The following is a 17,891-nucleotide window of genomic DNA, read 5'->3' as shown; positions in this document are numbered from 1 at the left end:
GCCCTCTAACAGGAGAAACTCGAAGCCACACATGATCTCCTTCTTGAAACTCTAATGGTCTTCGATGGACATCAGCGTATCTCTTTTGTCGATCTTGAGCTGCTTTGAGCCGACTCAGCACAACCTTTGTCTTTTCAGCTACTTCTTGTATCATCTGGGGTCCGGTAGGTGAATACGTGCTTGCGGGTCCCCACCATAACGGTGTTCGACATTGCTGTCCCGTAAGTGCCTCTTGCGGTGACATTCTGATGCTTGAATGGTAACTATTGTTGTGTGCAAACTCCACCAAGTACAAGTGATAGATCCAAGAGCCTCGGAAACTTATGGCACAGGATCGAAGCATATCTTCCAATGTTTGTATCGTCCGCTCGGATTGGCCATCTGTTTGCGGATGATGGGCTGTACTGAATCTCAATTTCGTACCCATGGATTCTTGAAAACTTCTCCAAAAATGCGAGGTAAATCGAGTATCTCGGTCAGAGATAATATTCCGTGAGCAACCATGATATTTAAATTGATATTGCATAAACAATTCAACTAACTCGTTTCCGGAGGTATCAGTCCGAAGTGGGATGAAATGTGCAATCTTTGTTAGTCGATCCACTATGACCCATATGGCATTGTACCGGCCGACCGTCCTCGGGAAACCAGACACAAAATCCATAGTAATCGATTCAAACTTATATGCGGGTACCTCAAGAGGCTTTAGTAGTCCCGCCCTCTTTCGCCTATCGGCTTTAACTTGTTGACAGACTTGGCACTTCTCGACGTAGCTCTGCACATTCCTTTTCATCTTTGGCCACCAAAAGTGTCTCTTCAGGTCCTGATACATCTTGACTTCACCGGGATGAATGGTATATCCCGAGTCATGTGCCTCTGATAGAATCAACTTCTTCAGCTCTAGGTCATTAGGAATGCATATACGGTCATGAAACCGTAGAATACCATCCACGTGGAGTTGAAATAATGAGTCTGCATTTGATTCGTAATGTTTTCGAAACTGCTGACATTTTGGGTCCTCTTGTTGTGCTACTCGAATCTGCTCGTGTAAGTCTGGTCGAACCTCAACCGCAGCCAAGATAATCGATGCAACTGCAGATGTACCTGCACTAGCTCTATCTCCACTCAAACGAGATGATGTTTCCAACGCAAACTCACGGGATGCACCTACATGCAAATTCATCCTTCGCATTTCCTCGAGAAGATGCATCTCACTTGTGATAATAGATGCCAGATTTATCTGACTCTTCCTGCTCAGCGCATTTGCTACCACATTCGCCTTTCCTGCGTGATACTGAATGTCCAAATCATAGTCCTTCATTAACTCCAACCATCTCCTCTGTCTCAAATTCAATTCCCATTGAGTAAAGATATATTTCAAACTTTGGTGATCCGTGTAGATACGGCATCTTACTCCATACAGGTAATGTCGCCAAATCTTTAAGGCGAAGATCACTGCAGCTAACTCCAAATCATGTGTCGGGTAATTCTGTTCGTGCGGTCGTAACTGCCGAGAGGCATACGCTATAACATGGTCCTTCTGCATCAATACACATCCCAACTCGGATCGGGATGCATCGGTGTAGACCGTATACTCCTCATCTGTAATTGGCATGGCAAGAACCGGTGCAGATACCAACCGATCTTCAATTCCTTAAAGCTCTGGTCTTGAGCGGCACCCCACTCAAATTTCACGCCCTTATGTAACAACTTTGTAAGAGGGGCAGCCAACTGTGAGAATCCGAGTACAAACCGTCTGTAATACCCAGCTAAACCCAGAAAACGACGAATCTCCGTAACTGTCTCTGGTCTCTTCCATTCGGTCACAGCCCGAATCTTTTCTGAATCCACTGCTAACCCTTCTCCTGAAATCACGTGGCCCAAGAATGTCACTTTATCAAGCCAAAACTCACACTTTGAAAATTTTGCGAACAGTTGATGCTCTCGCAACCTTTGCAACACTATTCGCAGATGTATCTCATGCTCTTCTCGTGATCGCGAATACACCAATATGTCATCGATAAAGACCACCACTGTTGAGTCTAGCAGATCATGAAACACTCGATGCATCAGATCCATAAATGCAGTTGGAGCGTTCGTTAGCCCAAACGGCATAACCAGGTATTCGTAGTGCCCATAGCGTGTTCGGAAGGCTGTCTTTTCTACATCACTTGGGCGTATCCTCAGCTGGTGGTAACCCGTCCTCAAGTCTATCTTGGAATAAATCGAAGATCCTTGCAATTGATCAAATAAGTCGTCTATTCGGGGTATCGAGTATCTATTCTTGACGGTTACCTTGTTCAATTCGCGGTAGTCGATACATAACCGCAAGGTACCATCTTTCTTCTTCACAAATAACACAGGAGCACCCCACGGAGATATGCTCGGCCTAATGAACTCGCTTTCCAACATCTCTTCTAACTGTGCCTTGAGTTCTTTCAATTCCGCGGGAGCCATACGATACGGAGTCTTAGAAATTGGTGTCGTGCCTGGTACCAATTCTATGTTAAACTCCACTTCTCGTTCAGGTGGTAGTTCAATTATCTCATTCGGGAACACATCCACAAATTCTGACACCACCGGAATAGTATTCATCTCAGGAACTTCCGTAGTAGTGTACACTATTGCCGCCAAATATGCATTGCACCCTGACTCGATCAGATGTCTAACTTCCACAGCTGAAATACACGGTATTAATCCTCCAACCTTTCTACAGTTAAGCATGCACGACATACTACCTCTTGAAGTTGCAAAACAAATCCTGCAGTGCGGACAATCGATTATCGCTGCATGTCTTGTTAACCAATCCATCCCTAATAGTACGTCGTATCCAGTAATCTCCATAACCAACAGGTCTATCTCAAGATCTCTCCCATCCACTCTAACTTTTCGATTTCGGCATGTGGTGATTGCTCGGTCAGTCGAACCGAAAGGGGTTTGGACACTAAGGACTTGGTTACCGGTTTCGGTTGGCCAGTTACATTTCTCTACTAAGACCTTCGATACTATAGAGTGGCTACATCCGGTATCTATCAAACAATACGCACAATGATCTGAGATAGAAAGTATACCTGTCATCACATCAGCCCGAGAATCAGACAGTTTCGAGCCATCACCTTCCTCCAGAGTCCTCGCTGCGTCATATGCAGCCTCCGATATACCAAGCGCGTCATATGCGTCATAGAGTTTCTTGTCTCTTTTGTTTGTTCTTGGCTTACAGCCTTTTTAGGAATTTTCCACACAACCCCAAATTTTTCCCTATTTAGAGACAAGCCTCTAGTCAGATTTATTTCCATATAGAATCTCTGAATTAACTTGCTATGTATTAATTGTTACCATAAAATTTGGCAAATGAAGGTCACCAACATTAATAATCAACTTGTCGATAAATCATTCATTGGACCATAGTGTTGAAATCATCTAAAGACACCTTCTCATTACTCATTACTTGATAAACTGTTAAGTAAATGCCCTTAAATATTTTTTCAAATCTTGTTAGATTGTGATAATTATAAGTTATTTGAGATAGAAAGATTGAAGTTTAGATTTCTAATTTTCAATAATTTCTTTAAAGAACTATATATTCAGATTTTGAACTCTCACTAGTGACATACTACTTTTATCACCATTATCTAGTCCTAATTTGGTACCGAATCGAATCTGAACTGAAAATTATATCTCTTCTCTTGAATTCAAAAGACTAGTAACGAAATAAACTAAAAACTTAAGTCTCTAATTCTAATACTGTCACACCCCAAACCAAGAATTCTGGATTAAGATGTGATCAACCTCGCCTCGTGCTTAATTAATCATTAAGCACGCAAGGCTAACCATAAATAATAAATCAAACAGCAGCGGAAGCAAAAATAATATAAATATCAAGCATCAGTCACATAGCAAATAAATAAACATACACATACATAACATATAATTCGATCCATCTCGGATCCAAATAACACCATCTATAGAAGGGGATACATGATCTATCGAGCTCGTATATATAACACAGGAAATACGAGACTCGTAAACCTGATCAAAAGTCTAACTCTAGCTAATCAAACGGTGGGGCCATCGGGGACAACTCTTGACAACTCCTGCTGCGGATCGCCAGATGCTGTACCTAAAACCCACGAAACAACTTGTGGGTGAGCGACGAATCGCCCAGTATGTGACCCAGAATTATCCCCTCAGGGATCCTCTACGGTCAAAGCACTTTTATTTATAAAATGAATGCAATTAAAAATATGCACATGTGTGAACTTATATTAATAGCTAATAGAATTTGCAATACTTTTGAATGATGCCATGATGCGATTATTCTATTATGCCAACATGCGAAATAAACCCAAAATAAAATCAAGGTGTAATATCGGATATAAATCAAGTCGGAATCCAGTACTCCTTGCACTGTGTGCCCAAATACAATAATAATAATATGGATAAAGAAATCACCCCGTGCCGTGCCAATAGGATCAAAAAGATCCAAACAATATAATCCAAGGACTGTGATCAGAGTGCAATGATACACGTTGCCTAGTGACATCGAGCATTGCTCCACAAGATAATAGCACACTAGCCGATGGTTATATCAAATCCAATGTGTCATCTCGCCTAACGATTCGTCACCCAAACATATCCAATAGGAGAAATCATACAATGCAGGTCGTAAAAAGTTAATCTCCTTCCTCATGAGCAGAAGAGAACTCTACCGTCTGGCCAGTCCAATAGGTACACCACGCATGATTCCACAAGGCTCGAGACCGGCTGAGACCGGCTGAGTCCGGCTATGAGTCCGGCTATGAGTCCGGTCATTGGGTCCGGCTTGAGCCCGGCACAACCGTAGGCTCCCGTTGACCCCCGTTGACTCCCGTAGACTCCCGTAGCTCCCGTAGGCTCCCGTAGCTCGACCTTGGAATCCTGTTCTAGGCAAAGTAGCTCCTAATGTAGGGAGGGAACAAATCCCGAATCGTATCGTGCCACAGAACTCGCATGCGTATGCACGTAATAATAATATAGTCTTTTACGAGAAGAAGACAGCTAATAGCCTAATATTCTAATAAGATACATATATAATATTATTTAATTACTCTACTCTTAAAATACAGTAAATTCGAGTTTTTCAGGGTTCATGCAATTCTACCTACAGTGCAGAAAGGATAAACATGCTCTACAGTTTTAAGGCAACTACTTAAAAATAAAGTGCGGATGTCAGGTCAGATGGATCGACTGGTAAGAGTACGCCCACGAAAAGAATAATTCAGATATCCCACACCTGTAGGGCTGGAGTCTCTGTCGCTAATAATCAACGTGCTCCGCGTATGCTCCGAACTGCGGGTCAGTCGGATCGATCCACGGATCAGACTCGTACGGAGTCGACTGATCTGAAATCACGAAATTACACTAATTAAAATCTACGCTAAATTATTCTAACCCTCGCCCCAGTTAATATGTAAATTAAATTATCAATTATTTCGATTTTATAAAGGTTATCGATTCAGTCAGCCCGACTGAACCAGTTAGTCGGATATTAATTATTTACTTTGATTTAAATTATCCAAATTTTAATTCTAAATAATTTATAGTTTTAATAATTTAATTTGAAGATAAGTTGCTTATAAAAAAAAAATTCTAAAGTCGAAATATTCGTAAAATTATTATTCGTGAGTTACATAAATCTTTTACATGTTCTTACCTAATTAGTATATCCTAATTACTTAGCTATTTGCTTTATTCTAACTTAACTATAATTATTCTAACCAATTGAATTGCATTTTCGAAGAATTAATTTATTATTAAAAATTCCTAATATTACTATTCTTATAAAAGTGCATAACTTATGTAATTATTACTAAACTAATAAGTATTATAATATGTCTTTAGTTATAGTAAAATTTAGATACGTAAACTTGTTTTACGAAAATTTTAGAAAAGAAATGTTTACCTACTTTACGTGTTTTGCTAATTATTTCTAAGTCGAGCAGTTCGTTATTTTATAACTAATCTAATTCTACGTATAATTAGTCGTTTCGAATCTAAGTCAGACATAATATTTTTCTGTTACTAATTAATCGTCATTTATTAATTAGCAATGAGTTTTCGTACACGTTTGAAAATGTTTAAAAGGAATGTTTTAATTTTAAAAACCTCTTATGAAACTTTTATTTTTATTTTAATGTGTTGGGTGTTTTAGTTGGGTTTGTTTCGGGATCATACAGGTGTCCAATCGGGTTATTATAGTATCTGCTCAAATTATGTTATGAGTCATCATCGAGGCATCAGACCCTGGACGGTATAATCATTTCCCGAGCTAGTTCAAGTTTACGTAAGCATTCGATTTTAATTCGATTCCTCATAAAACTTAAACTTAAAAAGCCACGTTTTAAATCCGACAATTACGCTTTTTGGAAAAATTCCAAATACCATAATTATTAATAAAGCCAAGCCCACATTCTTTTATTTAATTTCTGCATAGGCCCATAAAGAAAGCCCAAGCTTTCCTCAATTTATTAATAACTTGATTTCGGCCCAGCAGAAACCATAGGCCCATAAGGCCCCCTTTTATTATTTGTTTTACAAGGGCCCAATTCCAATTTCATACATATTTTCAAAACAATCCCTTCTTAAATTTCAATTATCACAAGGACCTACATTATGCGTAAACAACCCCCACAATTCAGAACATCACGAAAGGGGTCCCTGTCAGATCAATATTGGTTACCAGTAATTACACTAGGTCTGTACCGACTGGTACCAGTACCAGAACTCAAGCAAAATAGCACAACCAGGCTGCACGGAACAGAGGTCAAACAGCACCAGATAGGGAAAACAACAAGCAACCAGCATCACAGCAGATAGGAAAAAAAACAGAACTGGTACGATTCAGTACCAGTTACCAATCAATACAACAATGCAGGGGGGGTAAGTGCATCATACAACAATTCACAAGGGTAGTAGCAAAGCACAAGCCAAGCAACATAACACACTGACAAGGCAGCAGCAAGGCGTAAATTAACACAGCCCCCAGGTCAAAACTTTGCCGAGAAAATCAACAACTCGAGCAAAGGGCCAAAAATTCGATCACATAAACGAGTGTTTTAGAGTTTACCCGATTGAGCTAGCACGAGATGGATTGGGAAAAGAACAGCCGGCTCCAAGCGAATACCAGAACAGCACCGGGCCAACACCAGCACGGCACCAAGCAAGCGCCAGTCAGAACAGTCACAACAATCACCAAGCAAAGGAAATCAGAGCACACCGAGACAATGGAATCAGCGAGCACCAAGACAGTCACTACTTAGCACCGAAATTTTCACACTAGAACAACCAATTCAGAGGGAAAACAGAAATTTATAGAGGGAGATGCAAGTTTTTCTCAACACATGAGACAAGGCACAGGGGCATCACTATCAATGGCAAAAAAAACAAAGGGAAAAACCAGAGAGAGAGCTGAGAGGGGAATTTATAGCAACTCACACCATTTCGTACACGAGGGGACGGGTCAGTCTTGCAGGGACAACCATCTGATAGCCGTGCTGCCGAGGTCATCGCCCACGAGGGTGAAACGATGGGAGCAGGTGGAGAATGAAGAAAATCGCGACCACTCGAACCAAAGGCGGGATTTTTCCCTCCTCTTTTTCGTCTCCATGAAACGAAATGGAAAGAGAGAGAGCAACGGGAGGGGGCCCGTAAGTCAGCGGAAGAGGAGATGGGTGGGCCTAGGGTTTTAGTGAAACAAAGAGGAAGAGGCAGGGGCGCCTCTGTCTTGCGCGAAAGGGAGAAGAAGGGGAACGGGAGGGGAGAAAAGAGAGAAAGAGAAAGGTCTGTGGGGGTGGGGTCCGTTGTCGGTGGAAGAAAGAAGAAAAGGAGAGAAACGGAGGCAGGAGTGATATGTGCATGGATCCGAAATTTTTATTCAATTTGATTAAATCTTAGTTTCAATTGGATTCAAAAACAAGGCATGGGATTAAGTCAAGATTCGTGCTAGATTTAATCCAAAGGTCCAAACGAATTCAGAATTTCAATATGAATTTATTTAATTCAACATCAAGGGTTTAGATAACTTCAAATGCAGTGCTATGAAGAGATCCAAGGGTTACAACAATCTAACAATAAAATGGGGTTTCTAATGAATATGATTGGATATAATAATTGGATTCTAATGAAAATTGGTTTGGGAAAATTTGTTATAATACTCATTTATGCATATAAAAATCTAATTTGGCTATATAATTTATTATGAACGAGATTTGTAGCTTTTAAAGTTTTGTTTGCGTGAAAACTCATATCCTTGTACATTTAATTAAATCCTGATTGATTTATCTATTTACACAATCTTGTTGTTTATTTTCAAAGTTTCATAAATTATATATATGTATATATCTCAAGGTTTCTAGTTTATATTTTAATTTGATAAATAAAATAGAATAAAATAAATTATTTGAGTAAAACTTTTAGATTAGTATAATTAATCATGTTTTAAATTTATGGGATATAACAACCTCCCCCCCAAATAAAAAGTTCGTCCCGAACGTCTAGAACTAAGTCGATGCGAATAACTGTGGGTATCGCTCTCGCATGTCATCCTCGAGCTCCCAAGTCGCCTCTCGTGGAGTGTGATACTCCCACTGCACTAGTACTCGGCGAATAGCCCGTCTCCGTAGCTGTGTATCCTGTGCATCCAGAATGCGTATCGGACGGGCCTCGTAGGTCAAATCATGAGCTACCTGTAACGGCTCGTACTCTAAAACATGTGACTCGCCTCTCATGTAGCGTCGTAGCTGAGATACATGAAAGACATCGTGTACACCAGCAAGAGACGGAGGTAATGCAAGTCGGTACGCGGTGCTACCTACTCGCTCAAGAATCATAAACGGGCCTATGTAACGTGGTGCTAGCTTGCCCTTAACTCCGAACCTCATGACTCCCTTGCGGGGAGACACTCGTAAAAGGGCGTGCTCGCCTACCTCCATGCTGAAGTCTCGACGCTTCGGATCTGCGTACTTCCTCTGACGGTCCTGAGCCGCCTTCAGCCGATCTTGAATAATTCGCACCTTATCCGCACACTCCTCGATCAACTGAGGTACGGTAGGGCGAATCGCGCTAGTAGGCCCCCAACAAACAGGAGTACGAACTCGGTGTCCATACATAGCCTCGAACGGTGACATGCCGATACTCGTGTGGTAGCTACTGTTATACGAGAACTCTGCCATGTGCAGATGATCCGTCCAGTCGCCTCGCATCGTCAACGCACATGCGCGAAGCATATCCTCTAACGTCTGGATCGTACGCTCTGACTGACCGTCGGTCTGCGGATGATGGGCGGTGCTAAAAACTACCTCGGTCCCGAGAGCCTCATGAAAGCTCTTCCAGAACCGAGCCGTAAACCGAGGGTCGCGGTCAGAGATAATCGTGGTCGGAACGCCGTGTAATCGGTGCTGATGTACCATGTATAACATGGCCATCTGCTCTCCAGTCAAACCATATCGAAAGGCGATGAAGTGAGCCGCCTTGGTCAAAGTGTCAACTATGACCCATATCGCGTCATCCTTCGACTTGGTCTTCGGCAGACCAGTCACGAAGTCCATGGTGATGATGTCGAACTTTTGCTCTGATTTCTTAAGTGGCTGAATGAGTCCTGGAGGTCTCTGACGATCAGCTTTAACCTTCTGACAGGTTAAGCACTTCGCCACAAAGAGTGCAATCTCTCGGCGCATGTTCCTCCACCAGTAGTATCTCTTCAGATCTTGATACATCTTCGTCTCGCCAGGATGGATAGCGTATACTGAGTCGTGTGCTTCCTTAAGGATCTTGTCCTTAAGCGAAGCTGTGTCCGAAACGCATAGTCTGTCACGGAATCTCAAAGCACCCTCCTCGTCTACCCTAAATGGGGTGCTCCGACCGGATGTGACAGTGGCACGAATCCTCTCGAGCCGGTAGTCACTACTCTGAGCCTGTCGTATCTCATCCATCAAGGTCGGCTGTACCACTAATGAAGCTACCACTATCTCGCGGCTACTGCTAGCCTCGCATACCGGCTCCTCGGATGGAGCTACCCACAGATCCAGTCGCCTCATGTCCTCGAGCAGATGATGCTGCTGCGTGATCATTGCCGCCATGTTGCCTCGACTCTTGCGACTCAGGGCGTCTGCCACTACATTTGCCTTCCCTGGATGATAATGTATCTCCAGCTGGTAGTCCTTCATCAACTCGAGCCACCTCCGCTGTCTAAGGTTGAGCTCCTTCTGCGTGAAGACGTACTTAAGGCTCTTGTGGTCCGTATAGATCTTGCACTTGTCACCGTAGAGATAGTGACGCCAGATCTTCAAAGCGAAGATCACGGCTGCAAGCTCTAAGTCGTGGGTGGGGTAGTTCCTCTCGTGGGTGCGCAGCTGCCTCGAGGCGTAGGCAATGACATGACCATCCTGCATCAGGACGCATCCTAGTCCGCAATGAGAAGCGTCAGTGTAGACGGTATACTCCATACCAGAGATAGGCATAGCTAGGACCGGTGCTGTAACGAGCCGACTCTTGAGCTCCTTGAAGCTGCTCTCGCGCTCAGGAGTCCACTCATACTTGACTCCTTTCTGCAGCAGCTGAGTCAACGGTAGAGAAAGTCGTGAGAAGTCCTTGACGAAGCGGCGGTAGTAGCCCGCTAACCCCAAGAAACTCCGTACCTCCGTGACGCTCGTGGGTGCCTGCCAATCAGTGATAGCCGATATCTTATGTGGATCAACTGCTAATCCATCTCTAGATATTACGTGTCCAAGGAAGTCAACTCGCTCGATCCAGAAGGCGCACTTCGAGAACTTAGCATATAGCCGATGCTCTCGAAGTCGCAGTAGCACCATCCGTAAGTGCATGGCATGCTCCTCCTGACTCTTGGAGTAGACCAAAATGTCATCGATAAATACTACCACGAACGAGTCTAGATAATCTGCAAAAACTGAGTGCATGAGACTCATGAAGTAGGCGGGAGCGTTCGTCAGTCCGAAGGACATGACTCGGAACTCGTAGTGTCCGTATCGGGTGCGGAATGCGGTCTTCGGAACGTCGGTCGCCCGAATGCGCATCTGGTGATATCCGGACCGCAGATCGATCTTCGAATACACCTGTGAACCCTGTAGCTGATCGAACAAGTCATCGATGCGCGGTAGAGGATACCGGTTGGGCACCGTACACTTGTTCAACTCTCGATAGTCGATGCAGAGACGAAGGGATCCATCCTTCTTCCTCACGAAGAGGGCAGGAGCTCCCCATGGAGATGTACTCGGTCGGATGAAGCCCTTCTCGAGAAGGTCCTCGAGTTGCGTCTTGAGCTCCCTGAGCTCGGCCGGTGCCATGCGATAGGGGGCTCGCGCAACTGGTGTAGTCCCGGGCTGTAGCTCTATGCAGAACTCAACCTCGCGGTCTGGGGACATCCCAGGTAGCTCCTCCGGAAATATGTCAGAAAACTCCCTCACTATCGGTACGCTATCTAAATCTCCATCTCCATCCTCGCCCTCAGCCATGACTACGGATGCGAGAAACGCGCTGCATCCAGACGTGAGTAAGTGAGTCGCTCGAAGTGCAGATATGACAGGAATCCCTATCCCTGGCTTTCGGCCCTTGAAGACGAACGAAACCTCGTTCGGTCGACCGAACCGTACGACGTGTCTCTCACAGTCAACTACAGCGTGATGCGTGGCCAACCAGTCTAGACCCAGCAGTACGTCAAAATCACACATGTCCAATACCGTAAGGTCTACTGCTAGGTCCCTATCGGCGATTCGGATCTTGCGGTCCTTGCAAATCCTGTCTACCAGGACTCGCTTCCCGAGGGGCGTCTGTACCTCCATGGCACAGGCCCTAAGCTCGGTAGTCCACTCATGCGTACGAACGAAACTAACTGATACGAAAGAGTGACTAGCGCCTGTATCGATAAGTACGTATGCCGGACAACTAGATATAAGTAACGTACCTGTGATGAGATCCGCGCCCTCATACATCTGCTCGTCCGAGGTAGGGGGGTCTGGTAGTACCTCCCCGCCAAATGTCTCGGCGGCCGGAATCTCCTCCCCTAATGTAGCATGGATGCGTGCAGAGTCGCGGCCACCGCCAGGTCCAAACCTACCGCCTCGCTGTGGAGTGCTGCCACCGCTGCTGCGGGGAAGAATCGTAGTCTGACCCCGACCAAAGCCGGACTGTCCGCGACCTCTGTATCTCTCAGGGGGAGCTCGGGCAGACGTCTGGCCAGCTCCTGAACGCTGTGGGCATGCGGATGCCCAATGGTCGGGAGACTGGCAGATAAAACAGGCGCCTGAGCGTACGCGAGGAGCTGCTGATCCTGACGGACCACGGAATGGCTGAAACTGGGGCTGCCTCACCATCTGCTGGGAGGGGACGGCCCTACCTCGTCCCTGGGAGGCAGTGAAATCGGTCCTCGGTCGGACACTCCGATGCTGGTGCTGGAGTCTCTCTATCGACTCCGCGTGGTCTATCAAGGTGTCGATGGTCGTGCTCGAACAGGCGGTCGTGTGCAATGCCAGTGAGGGCTGCAATCCCTCAATGAAACGTAGGCGGCGATCCTGCGGATCTGCCACTAAGTCGGGGGCATAGCGAGACAAGCTGATGAACTGGGACCCGTAGTGGCGCACAGTCGAGCTGCCCTGAGTGAGAGACTCAAAGCTCTGCCTAAGGGTCCGTAGACGTGCCTGACCCATGAAGCGGGCGCGAAAAGCAGTGGTAAACCATGTCCAAGGTATAGGGCCCTCGTGGCCCTCGTGCTCGTACTGGGGCTGCCGTGAGGCCCACCAATGACGGGCATCTCCGTCAAGGAGTGTAGCGGCGAGCTCAGTATGATAGCCCACAGGAGATCGAGCAAGACGAAGTGTCTCCTGTACCGCGGCGAGCCACTCCTCAGCCACGGTATAAGCGCCACGCCCGTCAAACCGGGGCGTGTGAATACGGATGAAATCTCGATGGGCTAGGGTGAAAGGATCGCGCTGGTCGCGACCCGCAACAGCTCCCTGACCCGCAAACTGGGCCAGACCCTCGAAGAACTGCTGCATGAGCTGTGCAGCGTCCATGCCACCACGGGGTGGTGACGGTGGTCCACGCGGTCCACGCCTACGTGGTGGAGAGCGAGAGGGTGAAGGGAAATGTCCACCCCTGCGGGGTGGGGAAGGAGGCGGGGGTGGTGGTGGTGGCTGGTATACCATACGGCCAGCAGCCTGCGATGAGCCAGCTCGGCTACCTGCGCTACCTACCGAGAGCTCCGAGTGGGGTTCAAGTGGCTGAGATGCAGCTCTACGGCGCCGCAGATGGGGATCGCGACGATCGTCCATGGCGTATCTGTAAATCAACAGTAACAAAAATATAAGATCCATGCTACGTGTGAGATGGGACGTATGACTATAGGGAATTTCGATCATAATTATCTATATGCAAGTTTCTCGTTTGAAAGGTATTGCTCGAAGTGCTTTGACTCATGTACTTATATACATATATATAAATATATATATGTACATATGGATATATATATTCATATGGATATATTCATCATTGGCATGTGACTATGCTTGATTTTTGGTTTCTTCGAGTGATACCCAGCTCAGCCCATAAGGATAACGGTAAGCTGAGCTCTGATACCACCCTAAGGATGTCACACCCCAAACCAAGAATTCTGGATTAAGATGTGATCAACCTCGCCTCGTGCTTAATTAATCATTAAGCACGCAAGGCTAACCATAAATAATAAATCAAACAGCAGCGGAAGCAAAAATAATATAAATATCAAGCATCAGTCACATAGCAAATAAATAAACATACACATACATAACATATAATTCGATCCATCTCGGATCCAAATAACACCATCTATAGAAGGGGATACATGATCTATCGAGCTCGTATATATAACACAGGAAATACGAGACTCGTAAACCTGATCAAAAGTCTAACTCTAGCTAATCAAACGGTGGGGCCATCGGGGACAACTCTTGACAACTCCTGCTGCGGATCGCCAGATGCTGTACCTAAAACCCACGAAACAACTTGTGGGTGAGCGACGAATCGCCCAGTATGTGACCCAGAATTATCCCCTCAGGGATCCTCTACGGTCAAAGCACTTTTATTTATAAAATGAATGCAATTAAAAATATGCACATGTGTGAACTTATATTAATAGCTAATAGAATTTGCAATACTTTTGAATGATGCCATGATGCGATTATTCTATTATGCCAACATGCGAAATAAACCCAAAATAAAATCAAGGTGTAATATCGGATATAAATCAAGTCGGAATCCAGTACTCCTTGCACTGTGTGCCCAAATACAATAATAATAATATGGATAAAGAAATCACCCCGTGCCGTGCCAATAGGATCAAAAAGATCCAAACAATATAATCCAAGGACTGTGATCAGAGTGCAATGATACACGTTGCCTAGTGACATCGAGCATTGCTCCACAAGATAATAGCACACTAGCCGATGGTTATATCAAATCCAATGTGTCATCTCGCCTAACGATTCGTCACCCAAACATATCCAATAGGAGAAATCATACAATGCAGGTCGTAAAAAGTTAATCTCCTTCCTCATGAGCAGAAGAGAACTCTACCGTCTGGCCAGTCCAATAGGTACACCACGCATGATTCCACAAGGCTCGAGACCGGCTGAGACCGGCTGAGTCCGGCTATGAGTCCGGCTATGAGTCCGGTCATTGGGTCCGGCTTGAGCCCGGCACAACCGTAGGCTCCCGTTGACCCCCGTTGACTCCCGTAGACTCCCGTAGCTCCCGTAGGCTCCCGTAGCTCGACCTTGGAATCCTGTTCTAGGCAAAGTAGCTCCTAATGTAGGGAGGGAACAAATCCCGAATCGTATCGTGCCACAGAACTCGCATGCGTATGCACGTAATAATAATATAGTCTTTTACGAGAAGAAGACAGCTAATAGCCTAATATTCTAATAAGATACATATATAATATTATTTAATTACTCTACTCTTAAAATACAGTAAATTCGAGTTTTTCAGGGTTCATGCAATTCTACCTACAGTGCAGAAAGGATAAACATGCTCTACAGTTTTAAGGCAACTACTTAAAAATAAAGTGCGGATGTCAGGTCAGATGGATCGACTGGTAAGAGTACGCCCACGAAAAGAATAATTCAGATATCCCACACCTGTAGGGCTGGAGTCTCTGTCGCTAATAATCAACGTGCTCCGCGTATGCTCCGAACTGCGGGTCAGTCGGATCGATCCACGGATCAGACTCGTACGGAGTCGACTGATCTGAAATCACGAAATTACACTAATTAAAATCTACGCTAAATTATTCTAACCCTCGCCCCAGTTAATATGTAAATTAAATTATCAATTATTTCGATTTTATAAAGGTTATCGATTCAGTCAGCCCGACTGAACCAGTTAGTCGGATATTAATTATTTACTTTGATTTAAATTATCCAAATTTTAATTCTAAATAATTTATAGTTTTAATAATTTAATTTGAAGATAAGTTGCTTATAAAAAAAAAATTCTAAAGTCGAAATATTCGTAAAATTATTATTCGTGAGTTACATAAATCTTTTACATGTTCTTACCTAATTAGTATATCCTAATTACTTAGCTATTTGCTTTATTCTAACTTAACTATAATTATTCTAACCAATTGAATTGCATTTTCGAAGAATTAATTTATTATTAAAAATTCCTAATATTACTATTCTTATAAAAGTGCATAACTTATGTAATTATTACTAAACTAATAAGTATTATAATATGTCTTTAGTTATAGTAAAATTTAGATACGTAAACTTGTTTTACGAAAATTTTAGAAAAGAAATGTTTACCTACTTTACGTGTTTTGCTAATTATTTCTAAGTCGAGCAGTTCGTTATTTTATAACTAATCTAATTCTACGTATAATTAGTCGTTTCGAATCTAAGTCAGACATAATATTTTTCTGTTACTAATTAATCGTCATTTATTAATTAGCAATGAGTTTTCGTACACGTTTGAAAATGTTTAAAAGGAATGTTTTAATTTTAAAAACCTCTTATGAAACTTTTATTTTTATTTTAATGTGTTGGGTGTTTTAGTTGGGTTTGTTTCGGGATCATACAGGTGTCCAATCGGGTTATTATAGTATCTGCTCAAATTATGTTATGAGTCATCATCGAGGCATCAGACCCTGGACGGTATAATCATTTCCCGAGCTAGTTCAAGTTTACGTAAGCATTCGATTTTAATTCGATTCCTCATAAAACTTAAACTTAAAAAGCCACGTTTTAAATCCGACAATTACGCTTTTTGGAAAAATTCCAAATACCATAATTATTAATAAAGCCAAGCCCACATTCTTTTATTTAATTTCTGCATAGGCCCATAAAGAAAGCCCAAGCTTTCCTCAATTTATTAATAACTTGATTTCGGCCCAGCAGAAACCATAGGCCCATAAGGCCCCCTTTTATTATTTGTTTTACAAGGGCCCAATTCCAATTTCATACATATTTTCAAAACAATCCCTTCTTAAATTTCAATTATCACAAGGACCTACATTATGCGTAAACAACCCCCACAATTCAGAACATCACGAAAGGGGTCCCTGTCAGATCAATATTGGTTACCAGTAATTACACTAGGTCTGTACCGACTGGTACCAGTACCAGAACTCAAGCAAAATAGCACAACCAGGCTGCACGGAACAGAGGTCAAACAGCACCAGATAGGGAAAACAACAAGCAACCAGCATCACAGCAGATAGGAAAAAAAACAGAACTGGTACGATTCAGTACCAGTTACCAATCAATACAACAATGCAGGGGGGGTAAGTGCATCATACAACAATTCACAAGGGTAGTAGCAAAGCACAAGCCAAGCAACATAACACACTGACAAGGCAGCAGCAAGGCGTAAATTAACACAGCCCCCAGGTCAAAACTTTGCCGAGAAAATCAACAACTCGAGCAAAGGGCCAAAAATTCGATCACATAAACGAGTGTTTTAGAGTTTACCCGATTGAGCTAGCACGAGATGGATTGGGAAAAGAACAGCCGGCTCCAAGCGAATACCAGAACAGCACCGGGCCAACACCAGCACGGCACCAAGCAAGCGCCAGTCAGAACAGTCACAACAATCACCAAGCAAAGGAAATCAGAGCACACCGAGACAATGGAATCAGCGAGCACCAAGACAGTCACTACTTAGCACCGAAATTTTCACACTAGAACAACCAATTCAGAGGGAAAACAGAAATTTATAGAGGGAGATGCAAGTTTTTCTCAACACATGAGACAAGGCACAGGGGCATCACTATCAATGGCAAAAAAAACAAAGGGAAAAACCAGAGAGAGAGCTGAGAGGGGAATTTATAGCAACTCACACCATTTCGTACACGAGGGGACGGGTCAGTCTTGCAGGGACAACCATCTGACAGCCGTGCTGCCGAGGTCATCGCCCACGAGGGTGAAACGATGGGAGCAGGTGGAGAATGAAGAAAATCGCGACCACTCGAACCAAAGGCGGGATTTTTCCCTCCTCTTTTTCGTCTCCATGAAACGAAATGGAAAGAGAGAGAGCAACGGGAGGGGGCCCGTAAGTCAGCGGAAGAGGAGATGGGTGGGCCTAGGGTTTTAGTGAAACAAAGAGGAAGAGGCAGGGGCGCCTCTGTCTTGCGCGAAAGGGAGAAGAAGGGGAACGGGAGGGGAGAAAAGAGAGAAAGAGAAAGGTCTGTGGGGGTGGGGTCCGTTGTCGGTGGAAGAAAGAAGAAAAGGAGAGAAACGGAGGCAGGAGTGATATGTGCATGGATCCGAAATTTTTATTCAATTTGATTAAATCTTAGTTTCAATTGGATTCAAAAACAAGGCATGGGATTAAGTCAAGATTCGTGCTAGATTTAATCCAAAGGT

The 17,891-nt window shown here is 44.0% G+C and overlaps 1 protein-coding gene and 2 long non-coding RNA genes across 3 annotated transcripts; all 3 read right to left on the bottom strand.

The window, feature by feature from the left end:
* Positions 1-3,857: 3,857 nt before the first annotated feature.
* On the bottom strand, positions 3,858-7,401 carry LOC144545259 (uncharacterized). Its single transcript, XR_013508450.1, has 3 exons — positions 7,106-7,401; positions 5,273-5,381; positions 3,858-4,120 (listed from the first exon to the last, which is right to left on the bottom strand). It is a non-coding gene; the product is annotated as an uncharacterized LOC144545259 (long non-coding RNA).
* Positions 7,402-8,457: 1,056 nt separating this feature from the next.
* Positions 8,458-13,322, bottom strand: LOC144544754 (uncharacterized). Its single transcript, XM_078293316.1, has 3 exons — positions 11,282-13,322; positions 10,155-11,053; positions 8,458-9,350 (listed from the first exon to the last, which is right to left on the bottom strand). Exons 1-3 carry the CDS (start codon positions 13,320-13,322, stop codon positions 8,538-8,540), a joined length of 3,753 nt encoding a protein of 1,250 aa, XP_078149442.1. The 3' UTR covers positions 8,458-8,537.
* A 427-nt stretch (positions 13,323-13,749) lies between these two features.
* Positions 13,750-17,299, bottom strand: LOC144545253 (uncharacterized). The gene is made up of 3 exons (XR_013508448.1): positions 16,998-17,299; positions 15,165-15,273; positions 13,750-14,012 (listed from the first exon to the last, which is right to left on the bottom strand). It is a non-coding gene; the product is annotated as an uncharacterized LOC144545253 (long non-coding RNA).
* Positions 17,300-17,891: the final 592 nt, after the last annotated feature.

The sequence above is a fragment of the Carex rostrata genome, chromosome 27 (assembly GCF_964058835.1).
Source record: "Carex rostrata chromosome 27, lpCarRost1.2, whole genome shotgun sequence".
NCBI lineage: Eukaryota > Viridiplantae > Streptophyta > Magnoliopsida > Poales > Cyperaceae > Carex > Carex rostrata.
This window is presented reverse-complemented; position numbering and strand designations above follow the sequence as displayed.